This window comes from Danio rerio, chromosome 23, assembly GCF_052040795.2.
Source record: "Danio rerio strain M-AB ecotype USA chromosome 23, GRCz13ab, whole genome shotgun sequence".
Taxonomy (NCBI): domain Eukaryota; kingdom Metazoa; phylum Chordata; class Actinopteri; order Cypriniformes; family Danionidae; genus Danio; species Danio rerio.
This window is the reverse complement of record NC_141043.1, coordinates 36,405,993-36,423,851: the sequence shown is the minus strand read 5'-3', so window position 1 is coordinate 36,423,851 and position 17,859 is coordinate 36,405,993. Positions and strand designations below refer to the sequence as shown.

At 32.8% G+C, this 17,859-nt stretch overlaps 2 protein-coding genes across 5 annotated transcripts in view; both read left to right on the top strand.

Annotated features, from left to right (window-relative positions):
- Window positions 1-1,210: 1,210 nt before the first annotated feature.
- Window positions 1,211-14,521, top strand: si:ch211-226m16.2. 3 transcript variants are annotated; one of them, NM_001204373.1, is made up of 12 exons: window positions 1,211-1,257; window positions 1,375-1,478; window positions 2,888-2,949; window positions 4,685-4,717; window positions 7,257-7,428; window positions 8,812-8,859; window positions 9,389-9,539; window positions 9,631-9,740; window positions 9,818-9,875; window positions 12,395-12,583; window positions 12,675-12,755; window positions 12,947-14,521. In NM_001204373.1, the coding sequence occupies exons 3-12, from the start codon at window positions 2,934-2,936 to the stop codon at window positions 13,319-13,321; spliced, it is 1,233 nt and encodes a 410-aa protein (NP_001191302.1). In that variant the 5' UTR covers window positions 1,211-1,257; window positions 1,375-1,478; window positions 2,888-2,933; the 3' UTR covers window positions 13,322-14,521. The 3 variants fall into 3 exon arrangements, with proteins under 3 accessions (NP_001191302.1, XP_087160978.1, XP_087160979.1); XM_087304852.1 differs by having other exon boundaries at window positions 1,219-1,293; window positions 12,947-14,513; XM_087304853.1 differs by lacking the exons at window positions 1,211-1,257; window positions 1,375-1,478; window positions 2,888-2,949; window positions 4,685-4,717; window positions 7,257-7,428 and adding an exon at window positions 7,459-7,674 and having other exon boundaries at window positions 8,297-8,859; window positions 12,947-14,513.
- A 747-nt stretch (window positions 14,522-15,268) lies between these two features.
- The window catches only part of plxna2 (plexin A2), a 775,091-nt gene continuing 772,500 nt past the window's right edge, over window positions 15,269-17,859 (top strand). The window contains exon 1 of one of the 2 annotated variants that reach the window (XM_087307494.1): window positions 15,269-15,501. The gene's annotated coding sequence lies outside the window, so the exon portion shown is untranslated. Of the gene's footprint in view, window positions 15,601-17,859 lie in introns of both variants that reach the window. The other variant, XM_087307492.1, reaches the window with a different exon arrangement.

The window sequence follows — 17,859 nt, the reverse complement described above, 5'->3', positions numbered from 1 at the left end:
ATAACAATTTTTAGGTCAAAATCTAAGCTTTATATTTATTATATTTATATAGCCCCTTTAAGCTACATATTTTTTTCGATGGTCTACAGAACAAACCACTGTTATACAATAACTTGCCTAATTACCCTAACCTGCCTAGTTAACCTAATGACTATAGTAAAGCCTTTAAATGTTACTTTAAGCTGTATAGAAGTGTCTTGAAAAATATCTAGTCAAATGTTATTTACTGTTATTATGACAAAGATAAAACAAATCAGTTATTAAAACTATTATGTTTAGAAATGTGTTGAAAAAAATCTTCTCTTTGTTAAACAGAAATTAGGGGAAAAAATAAAGGGGCTAATATTTTTTTTGTGGCACACAAAAAAATAAATAAATTCAATTTAGTTATATGTTTTGTTTTTTGCAAATTAAATATTGTGGTTTTAATTTAATTAATCACTGTTGAAATGTTGCAGATTATTCATGCAATGTTTCAGCAAGTTGTTTAGTTTAAAAACACTTCATATATACATATATACATGCATATATATATATACATGCATACATATATATATATATGTCTGTATATATATATATATATATATATATATATATATATATATATATATATATATATATATATATATATATAGTCAAAAATATATATAATTTTTCAGTTAGTTTTCACATACTTTTATAACACAGCTTACAGTATATGCCATGTCTAAAATTAATGAAGATTAATCAATTAATTAATAAAACAAACAAATGAACAAACTGAACAAAAATCATTACACATATACTCGGTTTAAAGACCCTAATAATATTATTTTTCCATATTCCTTTTTGGGCCACAATATTATTAATACATTATTAATACTATTGATGTACCTTAAGGTAAATATTACATTGCCATTGCTGTCATTTGAAGGTGTGTGCGTGCTGTCAAGCACAGTCGGAGAGGGGTAGGGACTGTGAATTAGCTACGTCAGTGGCACCAATCAATCCCAAATTTTGGGGCTGCTATTTATTTACTTATTTGTTAAAATGTTGTGAATTTACGCAAGTACATTTCAATTATAATATCAACAGCAAGATCATATTGGGGTGGCCATGCTTTATGTCTTATATTTCACCAGTAAATGAAAATTGGTTGTTTTAGCTGTGTTTAGAGCAAACTTTTGCATTTGTCAGCAGCAGGGGGCACTACTTCCACAACTTCCGCCTCTTTCCTCTGTTGTTTTTACCTCAGATGATGGCTAGTAGTATGTACAGGTAGTGGCTTGTCAATTGTATCAGCAACATTTAAATGTAAAACTTAATTTGATTCATATTACAGGTTTATTGAGATTTTCAGTCCTTTTTAAAGTGTTGGCGCTATGCTGTTTGCAGGTTGATACAGGTTAATCTGGAATGAGGAAGAGGATCAGTCTTTAAACCCATCAACATATGTCCATGACATATTGTTAGGTTACATTTAAGGAACATTTTCAGAAGTAAGTATTTCTCAAATTTAAACTTGCATCATGATATTACTACACCCACTTTTAGGTGAATAACTTTGTATTGACAATAGCTTGTGAAACGTATGAAATTGCAGGTTAATGTCACTAACACATTACATATGGAAACGAGCCGCGGACTACCAAATTCATCTCTTGAGATTTATAGTGTAAAACAATGCAGTATCGAATAAATCCAGCTTCCGAGAACATAAAAGACATCTTAAAAACTCAAAAAGTACAATCTCAACTTTTTTCTTACGTTTAACAAGAAAATGGTTACAGATGCTTAGTTAGGAATGATTAAGGTAAAGTTGGTTTTATATTTGCACATTCAGAATTTCTTCTTAATAATATAATTTCAGAAAAGTATTCAGTGCAAATTCTCAATAGTGAAATCATTTTAGCAGCCAACAACCATCAAAGTGCAACATTGTTTACAGTCAATTTAATAGTGGTAACGTTAATGTTTTAAAGTCATACTTGCATGTGATTTCAGTCCGAAAATTTTAAGTACCATGGTAAACAATGTATGGAGCTGTCACTGAACGAATGTGCAAATTTAAAACCAACTTTACCTCAATTTAGGAATGAACGTCATACAGTCTCGTGCAGTCACAAGAGACAATTGTTGAACAAAAATAGTGGCTTCAGCGTTTGTGGGGGGAAATGTCTTTCAGAATAAAAGGACGTTTTTTTCTGAGAGAAAATCATTTCGTTATTGCATTTATAATTTGAAAAGTCAATTCAGGAAACAACTTATTTTAACTTTTGTTATCAAGTCTGCAATACACACTGCGTGCTAGAGTTTTTATGTAAACAGGACACGTGCTGCTGCTCCTCCAGTCAGTGACGCTGACATGGCAAATATGCGAAAAAGCAAGTCAACTCAGGGTTTAAGAATATATACTATGTGAAACATCAATTATGAATACGCAGGAATTTAGAAGTTATCCTGGTTTAATTTTGACCAGCTTGAAGCAATTTTAGGATAACGTTTAGTTAAGGTTAAAAATGACCCAGGGTTAAAGTCTACATACTTCTGACTACAAGAAATTGCCGACCTTAATCAAATATCGGAAATATGTTAACAGAAAATGTAAATTATTAAATATAAATGTAATTAAGCTGTTGTCCAGTAATTCTATTCAGGTTAATGATGTTTAATAATAATGTTACTAATGTCTTTGTCATCTGCAAGATTTGCTGAAAAGCCCTAAAATATTCAGTCAGTATACTGTTTTAATGTGAACTTGGTATGTGCAGAAAGAAAGGTTGAGGTCTGTTATGGCACTGTAGGCTTCAGGATGTGGGTTTAGATCAGCAAAGTGTAAAGCAGAAGGGGAACTATTGGGGCTAAATGTTGACACAGGAAGTTCTGTCTGTATGTTTATGATATACAGGCTGTTTTTACCAGACCACACAGCCGCAGTGACTTCTGCAGGAACAATGCATATCAGCAGAGGCAAGTACATCATTTTGTTTTTAAAATGCTATTTTGGGACAGTTTTGGATAATTTCTTTCTTAAATATTGTAATGTATTGGATAATATGCATATATAATAAATCCATTAAAAAAATATATAAAATGTTTTAAATATATATTTTCATATTTTGTTCAATATATTTGCGAACAAAATTATTATTATTATTATTATTATTTTATAGTTCTGTCTGTCTGTCTGTCTGTCTGTCTATATATATATATATATATATATATATATATATATATATATATATATATATATATATATATATATATATTGTTGATATCAGAATTATTAGCCCTCTTGTTAAATTGATTTTTTACAAATATTTCTTCCCTGGTTTGTTTAATGAACAGAAGATTTTTTTTCCAACACATTTCTAAACATAATAGTTTTAATATCTCATTTCTAATTACTGATTCCTTTTATCTCTACCATGATGACAGTATATAATATTTTAGTAGATATCTTTCAAGATACTAGTATTCAGCTTAAAGTGACATTTAAAGGTTTAATAAGGCAATTGTGTAACAATGGTTTGTTTTGTAGACAATTGAAAAAATAAATAGGTGTTCTATTTGATAGCTATTATATTTTTTACTAATACAAGAAGGCTAATAATATTGACCTTATGGTTTAAAAAATAAAACTGCTTTTATTCTAGCCAAATAAAACAATATATACAAAATATTATAGTAAATATTGTGAAAAAATTATATGTATTTTATGATATTTATAATGTTACAAATGCTTATTTTGGAGTAAATTATGTTGTTTTAACCTTTTATTCATCAGATAATCCTAAAAATATAACAATTTCCACAGAAAAAAAAGTTTTTTTATCAATCTTTTTTCACGCAAATGCTTTTGTAAGCAAGTATTTTACAGTACTTTAGAAATACTCAAAAATGTCTGTGTCAATGTTTTCAAACTATTATGTTTGATTTACTAAAGTCACACAAGTGGCAATTTCACATCTGTCACATCCATAATGACACTTTTTTTTCTTATAAATGCAAAAATATTAAATAAAATAAAATAAGTCATGTTTGTTCTATTGAGAGCCGACTCTTATCCTTTTGATTAACATTATTTCTTTTGGTTTGTGCAGTTTAATTCACAGAATTTACTTTTACTTTTTTGGGTCACATCCATAGCGCATGTTTGTTTTTCTCATTTAAAGTACAAAATAGGTTTACAGATTAATATTTTTTTGATCCCATAACTCTGTGGTTAGTAATTTTGCAAAATATAAAGAGATGTTTTGATATAATGTTAACATATACTTTCTTTATGAATTTATGTTTTGAGTTTTTACTGCAAATGTCACTTCCATAACACTGGAATTGCTTGTATATTTATACTGTATCTAAAATAACTATGCTAATTGATATTAATTTTGCTAATTGATGTTTAGAATCTGAATTAAATACTACAAAATGTAACAAAATCCATATTTAAATGAATGCATTTAACCTGTTACATAATTGCATCATATTTCATTGCTACAAAATGGAACATTTGAGTGCTGCTTGTAACAACACTTACAAGCACATCAGGATGTGGGATTTTATTTAGGTTTCCTCTACTGAAACAGCCACAGACCTCCCAACTTTCATGAAAAAACCAACAAACCAAATAACATCAATTTCTCATGATCTTCTTTGTAAGATATTGCATATCAATGTAAATTATCTTTATATTGTTTTTCAGCTTTTGCGTTCCTGTGCCTGGTGGTTTCAGTGGGTAAGATTGTAGTAGCTGTTTCAAATGTCATTCTGTTTTTAGTTCTCAGCACATTTGTGGTTGTGTCATGCGTAGTGAGATGAAAAATTTAAGAGGCGCAACAAGTTTTAAAGTGATACTTCACCAAGTAAATAAATAAATACAAATTTATCATTTACTCACCCTCTACTTATACCAAACAAAAACAAAAAGCAAATATTTTGAAGAATGTTGTAAACCAGAACCCTGTAAGGTCCACCCAGTTGGCTCAATAAAGGTGTCCGCTGGTGGATGAAGGTACACTGCCTGTTTGGTCTTTCCAGTGCACATTGTTGATTTACTTCAAATTTAACTCTTTCTGACTCCAATTTGAGTATGAGGTGGTTTAGAATATTAATATCTTTATCTTTCGTTTTATCTGACTCCAATCATAAAACGTTAAGAAGATTATATCAATATTTAATTTAGATAAATTAACTATATATTATAATAAAATCATAACTATTACATTTGTTCTTTTGGGTGATCATGCCGCTCTGAGGAATCACCTCAGCCGATGGTGTCCCTCACGGTCACACTCTTGTCAGTCTTGATTATTAAACAGAGGTAAATGAAACATTTTTAGATAGCCGCTCCCATGCTTGCTCATTGTAAAGTATTTTTGATTAGTCCTTCTTAGATGTACACCCTTGAGTAAAGACAATATTATTTCCAATCAGAGACCCAATTAGGGCCATTATTATAAATGTAACCGTCTACTGTTCTCTATAATAATTTTGGTTTAGCCGAGCCCATGGTTTCCCATATAGATTTAATTTAGAATAATATTACTTTCAAAAAAGGGCCGGGTGCCCTATCTAAGTTAGTTGTGCAACTCCTTGTTTTCCTAGAAGGAAATTAACGCACAATTGAATCAGTATCAAGAGTCAGTCAGATCTCTAAAATACAGTTAGTGTGCCCAATGCTCCATCTCAACTGGATTTTAGGTCGTCTACTGACCTGGCACAGGAAGTGCGGAAACAAAGAGGCGTAATCTACTAGAATGAATAATTTCAGAGTAAGCTAAATATGTTCAAACATAACAATTTAATAGTCAGGTAAATGTGTATTATGCTAATTATTTAGTGAATTTATAAACAACCAATACAAGACGTAACATTCTCAAAGATAAATCCAAGATCAAAAGATGCATACCTGACTTGTAAATATACATAGTATGGAGCATAGGCTCCACACTACAGGGTTATCTGGTTTTAGATTCACGCCCAACATTTAGAAACTTTCCCTTAAGTAGTCAAACCAAGAATCTACTTGAGGAAAGGGGTGTGTTAAATAATAAAAGGCATTTGCATTTAGTGGCATGTTAGATCTGAATATTATCTGCCTATAGAGAACAAATGGTCATTTGAATAGAAGCCCATAGGTAAAGGCACACCCTTAGCAGTGGTCAAAAGATACCTGAAGTTATATATCTATTATTTTGAATATGTCTATTTCCGAGGGAATGAGAACATTGTACCAGTCGCACGGAGATATTTCAAATGATATCAAACATGATAGATAAAGTCACTTGGATTGATATAGAGGTATGAGTGAGTATGTATGAAGAGAGGGTGAGTGAAGAGAGGGGGTTGCTGGGATGCCTAAAATGTAAATGAAGGAAAGAAGAGGAGCTGGCTTTCCCGCATTCCCACCTGGTGACGTGTGAAGCCTATAGTCTCTGTATTTCCAGTATCAAAGAATTTGTGGTATCTCAAATCTTACAGCCAAATGGTAATCAATGTTTTGTTTATGTGTGTTTCTGTTATAAACTCATATTCATTTGTTAATAAATATTTAATATTGTTATATAATATAACATAATTTGTTCTATTAATTTCTGTTATTAACTCATAATATAATGTGACATTTAATTTCAAAGAAGAGAATGTGCACCCTTGAATTGTTTGTAAGTTATGGGTTTTTAAAAGAAGGAGTTGCTATTGGAGCATAACAGATCACGTTTAAGTTGAGTGAAGTGCCGGACCATTGCAATATGGGTGAATCTGACATGGTGGCAGAAAGAAGCTAAAGGTACAGAGCAAGAGAAAATTCATTAATCTGCATGGTCTAAGAGGGCGCACACGGCAATTCATATTTAATTCTGTTAAATTTTGTGAATAGCATTGTTTTATGTCAGTTTACGTGATTGATGTTCTGTGTAAAGACGGATGTTACTAGATTCAGAGTTGCCGTACATGTTCATATGCATACTAGTGGACATTTAAATGAGAGAATGAAAAGGACTCTGAGAAATGCATGTATGCTTTATTGCTTGTTGTTTTCACATTTTCTGCTGAAAAAAGAGAGGGAGAAACAAGTAAACGGCAAAGACATCAGTACGAAGTGTGACTATTATTTTATTTAGACCAGTGCAGCTACAATACTGGATTCCAGCATTCTTCAAAATATCTTCTTTTGTGTTTAAAAGTCAGTTCCAAACATTTTTAAGTTTCATAAGAATATATTGCTTCAGGACGGGTAAATGGTGACTGGATAATGTCTTTGACTGGTGTTTCAGGTGCTCAGAGGACTCAAAGCAGACTGAGCTGTTATCTGGATGTTTTGACTCCGCACACTCGTGAGGGTTCCTGCACTCACATCATTCTGCCCTCCGTCTCCAGCGATGATGAACTTTACCTCCAGAGCCTGACGGAGAATGAATATGATGCTATTCAAAGGATGAAAGAGAGGTCTGATTTTTCAAATCTGTTTCATGTTAGATTACTAAACCAGTGTTCATTAAAGTAATAATGGGATGATAGGCCGTTGTCTGCATTTGTTAATGGTTCAGTATGTAATTTTTTTGTTGTTCAGAATTTGCTAAATTTAATCATGAGTGAAACATGTGCATTATGATTCCATCTTCCAAACTGTGTTTAAGTCTAATTTGAGCCTATAATAAGTTATATTGACATAGTGGCTCAGTGAATAACACTGTCACCTCACAGCAAGAAAGTCGCTGGTTCGAGCCCCGACTGGGCAAGTTGGGATTTCTTTGTGAAGTTTGATGTTCTCCCCCTGTTTGCATGGTTTTCCTTTGGGTGCTTCGGTTTTCCTCACAGTCCAAAGACATTGAAGACATTGACATAGGAGAATTGAAAAAGCTAAATTGGCTGTTGTGTGTGTGTGTGTGTGTGTGTGTGTGTGTGTGTGTGTGTGTGTGTGTGTGTGTGTGTGTGTGTGTGTGTGTGTGTGTGTGTGTGTGTGTGTGTGTGTGTGTGTGTGTGTAAATGAGTGTGTATAGGTGTTTCCCAGTGCTTGGTTGTGGCAGGAAGGGCATTCATTTATTCATTTTCTTTTCAGCTTAGTCTGGGGTCGCCACAGTAGAATGAACCGCCAACTTATTCAGCATATGTTATACGCAGCAATTGCCCCTCCAGCTGCAACCCATCACTGAAAAACATCCATACACACTCATTCACTATGGACAATTTAGCCTACCCAGTTCACCTATACCGCATGTCTTTGGACTGTGGGGGAAACCGGTGCACCTGGAGGAAACCCATGCGAACACTTGGAGAACATGCAAACTCCACACAGAAATGCCAACTGACCCAGCTGAGGCTCGAACCAGTGACCTTCTTGCTGTAAGGCAACTGTGCCACCGTGACACCCCGCTGGAAAACATGCTGCATGTGTTGCCGGTTCACTCCACTGTGGCGACTACTGATAAAATAAAGTGACTAAGCTGAAAGAAAATGAATGAATTAATAAGTTATAATATTGGGCCTGTTTTAGGTACAGTATGTTGGGTCGATCCCTGCTGCTGAGAAGTAGCTCTGGCCATGATGTTCTTTTGCAATAGGCTTGCAGTCTTTTTTATTAACCCCTAGGGTTCAAACGTTACTTACCGTAGCTTTGATTATTGTAGTTCAAATAAAATTTTGATATTCATATTTTTTGTGTCCATTTTATTTTTGTTTAAAATAGTTGTGTATGTTTATTTTTTTATTAATATTTGTTTTTGTCTGTATTGAAGGTTTTTGTTTTAGTTATTTTATTACTCCAACATAAATTAAACAAAACACGCAAAAAAGTATGTTTATTTATTTGTTTCTTTATACTTCCCACAGAAATTCAGCTTTGAAGATTTTGCTTGGACTGGAGATCAAATCATCAAGGTACAAAATGTTTAATCTTTTTAATTAAAAAAGTTATCATCATAATAATAGTAACAATAAAAATGTTTCATGAAATACTACTGTTAGAAATTTCATTTTATATAAATTACATTTAATATAAATTTAATGGAATGCTAATAGGTAGTATTATAGTGATATAGTGTGTTTATTACCATTTATATTAAAAATAAATAAATAAAATAATATACATAAGATAATATCTATATAATCAACCCTGAAATTATTCATACCCCCTCATACTACCTCTGTTTTTGTTGTCTGCAAACTTAATGTTTTGTTCAAATGTAAATAAAAGCAGGGAAATGTTATTTCTACAATGATGCCTCTTTTACATTCTCGTATTATCTTTTGGGAGAAGCCTGTGTCATTTCCTTGCTGGTTGAATAAAAGTCAGAATTTGCCAGGGGTATGAATAATTTCAGGCTTGAATGTATATAAATATATAAAAAAATGCTGCAGTTTATTTCCATGTTAGCATCTAAAGAAATCTGAATCTGCTTTTGTTTAGACTGAAACTGATGTCTGCAAATGAAGCTAGTGTTGGGAGTTTCATTCAAACTCTGTTGACGTACTTAAAAGAAAAACGTTTGGATGGTCTAGACGTGATTTGGCTGGATGGCACCCCTTCAGACACAGAGCTGTTCACTGATTTTCTCAAGGCAAGGACTACTTTTTTTGAGATGACGAAACTCCTCTTAATGAGTTTGACTTAAAAAATAAGTAAACTGGAAGCATTCATTTTGTTTGCAGAGTATAAAAGGTGTGTTTGAGGAAGAAATGCGTCCTCTTCTTCTGTCAGCGTCTGTAAAGGAGCCCACTGACAAAACTGTGGCCAGTTATGATGAGCAAATACTTTCACAGTCAGTCTCATTCTCACACACCAACATATTGCACTTGTTGTACTTATTTTTGTACTGAAACTCCTTTTTTTCTAAAGGTATGTGGACTTCATCTCCATTCTGCCTGCTCAGCTCCAAACGGATGGACAGTACATTGTAAATTGCTCATATTTAGTACAATTTGATCATCTTTTTTTTTTTTTTTGGGGCTAAATGCTTAAAGTGTTGAGATACTTTTGTAGATCTTCAACACAAACATTCCCGCCACAAAATCCCAATAGGATATTTCTATTGTTTTTTTATTGTTGTAGAAAATACTTTTTGTGACTAACAAAAGTTGATCATTCTTACACATTTTATGATCATCTTCAAATAATAAAGTCTTCAAATAAAATAAAAAAAATAGTTAAATGTAGACTGAAATTGCAACTTGTAGACCAAAGTTGGCCCATGGTAACTTTTGATTTGGCCCTCAAATCTGAGAAGAACGAATGATGGGGATAGTTTCGGGACTATCAATTCAAATTTAATGTTACCCTTTGTTTGTTTTATTGTTAAAAGCTTACTGAAATTAAACGTTTTAATTAAATGGCGTAAATTAATCAGATTTTGTTAAAATGTACATACTTTTACCCGACAAGAGTCTTTGGTGAGCAAATCAAGTCCAAGGCAGGTTCTGCTTGATTAGAGTATTCAGGATTGAACTCCCCTGTGGAATGAATGTAATTGTTTATATTTTTCTTTGCTGTAAGTTATCTTTTAAAAATGTATTGTGCATTTATTTTGAATTATTAGAAAATTAATTATGATTTACCCATGGCAACTTTAATGTAATGTAGTTTGGTATATTTACCTTCAGCCCACGGCTCATAATGATGTTTGGTTTTTGGGCCTTCATACGAAAAAGTTTGGGCACCTCTGCTGCTTTAAATCATTATTTTAAAATATTTCATTGAAAATTTAAGTCAGAGTAGTTTGTAAAAGTGCAGTTAGAAACGTAGTGAGGCTTTTAAAGCAGATGTAGTGAGTAGATAAGTTTATTTGTTAAAAAAGATGACATTACTGCATTTGGCAACTTCTTCTTGGGCACTTGTTAGAAACCGCTTTTCTTTTAAGACATCTAAAACAAATGTGGTACTAGTGTTGTGCTTTATGTCATAGGATAAAACAAACATGTCATGCATTTCTTGTGTTAACCAAAGACCTAATTTCAGTCATTTGACCACAAACCCAATGAATTCAGGACAGCGTAATCGAAACTAAAAATGCAAGCTTATTTCCCGTTTTTGGCCTACAAAAATATGGCATATGCTGTAGACCGCATAATGTGATTAACCCTACATTTACACTTTTGGCAGTTAAATAAAAACATTTTTAATTGGCATAACACAATTTATTTGGCTTAAATGATCCCTTAAGAAAAAAAAATTGAACTGTAACTATTTGTTGCATCTGTAATTTTTCTAAACTTAAAGGATTTGGTTGAAATCTAAAAAAACATTTGAAATTCATTAATCTTTCAATACAAATACAAATATTTTCATCTTTGTTTTAATAAATGTAAAAGATTCCTTCAAGATTCAACCAAACCAATTTGATGCTTTAAAACAAATGAATTAAAAAATGAATCTGTATGAATCAAGCGATTCTTTAAAGGAACCCTACATACTTGTTAATGTTAGTTTTTCATTTAATATAACCATAATCATATTTGATAGAATATGATTTTCATATAGAAAAGCATGCTTGCTTTAAACCAATGATGTTTAAACAAGGTTCAGGCTGGCTGATGTGTTAAATAAAGTTAAATTAAATCTGTTCATCATCTAAAGCCATCGCCTCTCTTCAGAAAAAATAAACAGCTTGATTTATACTTTCATGCATTTATATTACAGTATCTTAATGATTGTTTTGAAACATTAGAGTTTTGGGTGAATGCACTTTCATTGGAGGATCAGAAATGTTTTAGATGTTATCACACACACACACACACATATATATATATATATATATATATTATATATATATATTAATTTGTGTTTAGAACATGAATGAACGTCTTATAATATTGAAACAACTTTTTTAAATTTAGGGTGAACAAACCATTTAAAATGACTGCTCTTTGAGTACCAGGAATGATGTAGGTCTGACATGTTTGGATCTATCGCATTTATCCATTAACATATTAGCATTCAAAGTCTATATTAAAAGGGTTAGTTCACCTAGACATAAAAAATCAGTTTTTAATTACCCACCCTCATGTCATTATAAACCCCTGAGAACTTTTATCATCTAAATACAAATTAAGATATTTGTAAATGAAATTTGAGAGCTCTCTCATCCTCCATAGACAGCATCAGTCCCTAAACGTTATTAGCATTACCCTAGCATTAATTATTAGCTTCCTCCGAGAGCTGATATTGTTTAATTGTCTGAAACAATTGTTCAAGTGTGCCCGAAAAAGAAACCAAAAATATTATCAAAACATTCAATGTGATTTCAGTGTTTCAACTTTAGCCATACGAAGCTACAACAACACTTCTGTGTGTCTTGGTATCATTGCTGTATATGGAGGACTTAATTTGTGTTCAGAAAATAAAGGTCTCAGGGGGTGGGAAGTGTTTGGTGATTAATAATTTTTGGGCAAACTAATCATTTAACTTTTCTTTTAACAGAGCAAAACAGCCCAACACTGGCAGGACAAACAAGTTGACCTGCAGAAGCTGGGTCTAGTCATGCCTGGTTTTCTTCAGAGGTCACGTCATCGACATCACCACAGAAATCATCCCAAACACGATGATACGACTGCAGAGGAAGGAAAGAAGGATCATGTTCACCTTTTGAACTTGTACCTGGGCGATCAGGTATGCCATAACTGTAGATAGCGTTAGCATTAGCTTAGCATTAGGTATTAGCTTCTGATATTGTTTAATTGTCTGAAACTCTTGTGTTCAGGTGTGTCAGGCTGTTAAAAGTGGACAATTGCAGTTCATTACTTTAACTAGTGTCTCGGATGAGCAAAGTCCTATCAAAGAGGTAAGTAAATTATAAGTATTAAAGTGACATGAAGTGTTAGATAGATGATGAGATCAAATGATGCTGCGTTTACTTGCGTCCAGTAGCGTCCAGTAGCATTGTGACATCAACAGAATTTTTGCGATAATTGATGGTTTAATTTTGATGATAACAATCAACATTACATTAAGTTACAAAATCAACACGTCTAGGTACTCCAGCAAGGCTTTGGAGGTATTGGAGTTGTCCTCATAGATCTAGACGTCTTCGGTAACTCCATGTGTCCGAACATGACTCAAAAAGAAAGAGCGACTGTTGAATCGAAGGCCATCATGCATTCACATCATGGACACAGACGTCATGGACATGGAGATCATCGTCACCATCACACTGGACATCATACCCGACATCATACCCGACATCATGACCGACATCATGGACGACATCATCATGGTCGTCATCATCATGGACATCGCCCTCATCATCATGGTCACCGTCACCATGGCCGTCATCATCACCATCACCATCATCACTCAACTACTACCCAAAGCAGCGTGACCCAGGTAACACCAAAGGGAATGGAGTGAATTTGATGATTGCTGATAAAAGGCATGCTTTTATTAAGTTCTATAACGCATTGTACAATACATTATAGACCTAAACATACAGATTCAGAGAGATCAACAGCAAAATAAGAGAATCAGTTAATAATAATCACTTTAGAGTAAGTTTGATGTGCAATCAAATCACCAAAATTAAAATCAATCTGCATAAAAATAGACACATTTTTCAAAGTTGTTCATAAAGATTATTGAGGTTTTTACAAGAAACTGTAAACAGATAAACTCCTTTTTTTCACTTTCTTTTTTGGACTTTTATTTTACATTTAATTTACTGTTACTTGCTATTTTATTAATATAGTGGACAATATTTGAAGTGGATACAAAAAGTTGTTTAAAATTGACAAGAATGGGTGTTGTTCAAGGATTTGAGGAGAACTTTGTGATGTCACTTCAAATGTTGACTACTGTATAGTGATTGAAAATATGTTTTATATATATAATTGTCTTCCTTTTGTCTTACTAAGAATTTGTATGTAGGCATGGGACGATAACCATGTTCAAGGTATACCACGGTTTGGAAAAGTCAAGGTTTTAAAACTGTCAAAATTTTCTGCTTTGCCGTTTCTAAGGGATGAGAAGCATTTTTTTAAGCTTTTTAAGGACAGCAGAAAAGATCTCCAAAGATGCCATTTTAAATTAAAAAAATAATAATAATCTGAGTGTTTGAAACAAATGAAGACAGCAGAAGTCAATGATTCATTTGAATTATTTAGACTGAAATGTTTACTGCTCTAAAATACTATAAATGTTTCCCAAATTAAAGTATATTGTGTACAAAGGGGCAAAAGGTTTAGATTTTTAAATATTTATAAGGAAAATATTTTTGAGCATTAATCTCAATATCGTATAACTGTGAAATTGTGATATTTTTATCCAAGGTTATCATACCATCAGAATCTTCTACCGGCCCATGCCTATTTGTATGCTGCAGTAATTATAATTTGTTTTTGCGTTCTGGTATTAGCATTTTTCTAAAGTTTTAGTTTCACTATTTGCTTGTTATGAATAATAATTTTACAATGTTATTACATGATGATTTTATGAAGTATTAAAAGCAGAGGTTGTGTTACTGTGTGTTGGAGACCTTAATCTAACAGGCCAATGATATAATAAATCAGTGCAACATTATGAAATAAAATAAATATGTTGCCAAAAATTCTCAGAGGATTCATGTTTTTCTTTATATTTTACCCACTGAAGTCAAGTCAGCTTTGAGTTTATAGTCCATCATAGAATAGACATTGTGTCAGACATTCAACTATTGAGACATGTATGTCATTATCTTGCACGTATCAGAATTTTGTGTTGATTTAATTCAGAAAACGACTTCAGTTTAGATATAATCTAACATGCTAAAGACAGTGACTATTATTATTTATCTCAGGTCAATTCAGTCTTGATTCAGATCAAATCTTGATCTAATCGAATGGCGTCAGTCCATATGCATTAATTCATTTTCTGTTCGGCTTAGCCCCTTTATTAATCCGGGGTCGCCACAGTGTAATAAACCGCCATCTTATCTAGCCTATATTTTAGGCAGCAGATGTCCTTCCAGCCACAACCCAACACTGGGAAACACCCATACACTCTTGCATTCACACACACACACACACACACACACACACACACACACACACACACTACGGCCAATTTAGTTCATCCAATTCACCTATAGCGCATGTCTTTGGAGTTGTCGGGAAAACCGGAGGACCTGGAGGAAACCCACATGAACACGGGGAGAACATGCAAACTCCACACAGATATGCCAACTGACCCAGACAGGGCTCAGAGCTCAACTGTCTTGCTGTGAGGCGATTGTGGTACCCTCTGTGACGCCCCTCAGTCCATGTAAAGATTGATAAATTACTTTCTACAAATTAACTATGATTATTCAATGTCAAATCCGCTAGAGAGCGCTGTTATATACGCTACTTTTTGTTTTACATTTTAGAAAACCGTCCTTGAACATGTCCACTTACCATAGTGTTTTTAAAAGCAAATGTAGGAGAAAAGTGCCCTGCAAGCATGTAGTTTTACCTCGAATTTTTTTACATTGCTTTTATTTCGTTTGTGGAATCTCCTTTGCCGGACTCAAACACTAGCTACCAGAAAAAGAGAAGTTGACCATGGAGATGTCAGCTGAGGTAAACATGTTCTATCACTGATCCTGGACACCGTATGCATTTTTTATATTGCGTCTAAGTTGCTTTGGGATTTTTATTTTGAAAGAACTGCTCAAATAGGTCATTTATTAGTTGACAATATGTCCCTGTAAATATCACTAGTGTCAAGACAAGAGGAACAAAAGTTGTTGACGTCGTACTGCCCCCTAGTGTTTATTTGTTTATTTGCAGTTTTTAGCATTTGTTTCCAATGAGCCGGTGTTGCTTAATTTTCTTGGTTGTTTTCGTCCAGAAAAAGAAAAATGAAATCTGTCGTTTTGCTTTACTATCATTTGTTTAAGTTCTGTGAAGATACAAATCAAAAAATTATAATGGTGTATATTTTGCATTAGATTTTTACCAAGCAATCAAAACAACGCTAAATGAAGTTTTATAAAGTTATTTTAGAGAGGAGGACATGATATGATTGATCGCGGCTGGCATCACATTAGTAATCATTGCTAGTCCAATCAAATATCATTGCTAGACCAATCAGAATAATTGTAGCCTTCAATAATTAAGCCCATTCATCCTACCTTCCTCATCTTCGTTTAAGAAGAAACCCCCCATCAACAACAAGTGTTTTTGTCTAAATTTAAAGGGATAATTCACTTAAAAAAAGTCATTTACTCACTCTTGTTTGAGTTTCTTTCTACTGTTCTGCTCAACACTATGAGGTTGACGAACTAAGAAGGCTATAGTGGGTCTCGATGAATGGTAATGCAAGAAAACCTCGGACAAATGATGGCACTATACTCGCTGATGGAAAGTGTGAAGTGATGGGTTATGTACAGTGTACGAGAGTAAAAACCAAGAGTGTTTGTGTGTTTATTTGTTTATTCTTTTATTTATTTATTTAACTAACCAAAGAGTGTTTATTTATTTATTTATTTGTTTGTTTACTTAACCAAACAGTGGTTTTCATCTATTTACTTATTTTTTTGTTTATTTCATTTATTTATTTATTTATTTATTTAAAGAGTGATTTATATTTATTTATTTTTATGCATTCATTTATTCATTACACTTACTTAACCAAAAAGTGTTTTTTATTTTATTAATTTATTATTTTTATTTACTTATATTTATTTATTTACTTAATTAACCAAACAGTGGTTTTCATTTATTGACTTTTTTTGTTTTGTTAAATTCGTTTATTTATTTGTCCAAAGATTGGGTTTCATTTATTTACAGTGCACGAGAGTGAAAACCAGGTTAACGGATGAGTGCGTGAGCGAGTCAGCATGGGCTCTATGCACAACTAGAGTTTTAAAACCAATGATAAACTTCCGGTGAAAGCTTAATATGACTATTTTTAATTTCACAAGGTTGTTTTTACAGCATTAATACATTCAGTTGAATAGACTTTATCATTAGTTTAGTTGTTCAATTGTAAAACGAGACAAAAGACTGTTGTAACCCCTAGCGCCGTCAGTAGCAACAGGCTAGCGCAGAAATTCCATTGAAAACACTGGAGTAAAATAAACTCTCATATTTTAAAGACATGGCGGGGGGGAAATGGAATTTAATACAGTGCTACTTGTCTGATCTGAGACCCACTTCATACATTTTTAAAGAAATCAGATCCTAAACGTGACAGTTTTGCAATAGAAAGACTGACACTTTACTGGCTGAAGTCCATGTGCATATAACCCATTTGTGACTTGTATAATAGTGTGGTTGTACACATATTGTTTGTTTGTTTGCTGATTATTTTGTTCTTTTATTTGTGGTTATTTAGTTACTTTGCTGGGGCTTTGGGTTATTTTGGTTTTCACTCTTGTACACCTTAAAAAACAAAACAAAAAACATCACTTTACACTTTCCATTAGCGAGTACAGTGCCATCAATTTCCTGAGTTTTTCTCGCATAACCATCCATCGAGAACCCACTACAAGTCTTCCTGGTTCGTCAGCCTCACAAACACTGAAGATGATATTATGAAGAATGTTGGAAAGCAGATATCGACTTAGAATTGCTTTATTCCTACTACGGGTGTCAATGACTTCCAACATTCCTCAAAATAACTTCTTACCCAAAATAACTTTTGGGTTTTTAAAAAAGCAAGAAATTCATAAATGTTTGAAACAACTTGAGAATGAATTGAAACGATGAGGAAATGTTTACATTTGGGTGAACCATCCTTTAAAGGTACTAAAATAGGTTAATATTTCAACTTATTTTTGTAAGTTGTACAACCTCATTTACAGTAAGTCAGTTTAAACTTAATGCACGTTTAATTTGAGTACTTAATGTGCTGTTAATTTAGATTCTGGTCAATGTTCAATTCACATTTTCAGTCAACTCTCAGCACAGTTTGTCTAGAAATGGACTAGAAAT

Excerpts from the sequence above, each read along its gene's own strand:
- si:ch211-226m16.2 (NM_001204373.1), top strand. Across the intron at positions 4,718-7,256 it reads GTGCCTGGTGGTTTCAGTGG|GTGCTCAGAGGACTCAAAGC; the intron begins GTAAGATTGTAG and ends CTGGTGTTTCAG. Across the intron at positions 9,540-9,630 it reads TGTTCACTGATTTTCTCAAG|AGTATAAAAGGTGTGTTTGA; the intron begins GCAAGGACTACT and ends TTTTGTTTGCAG.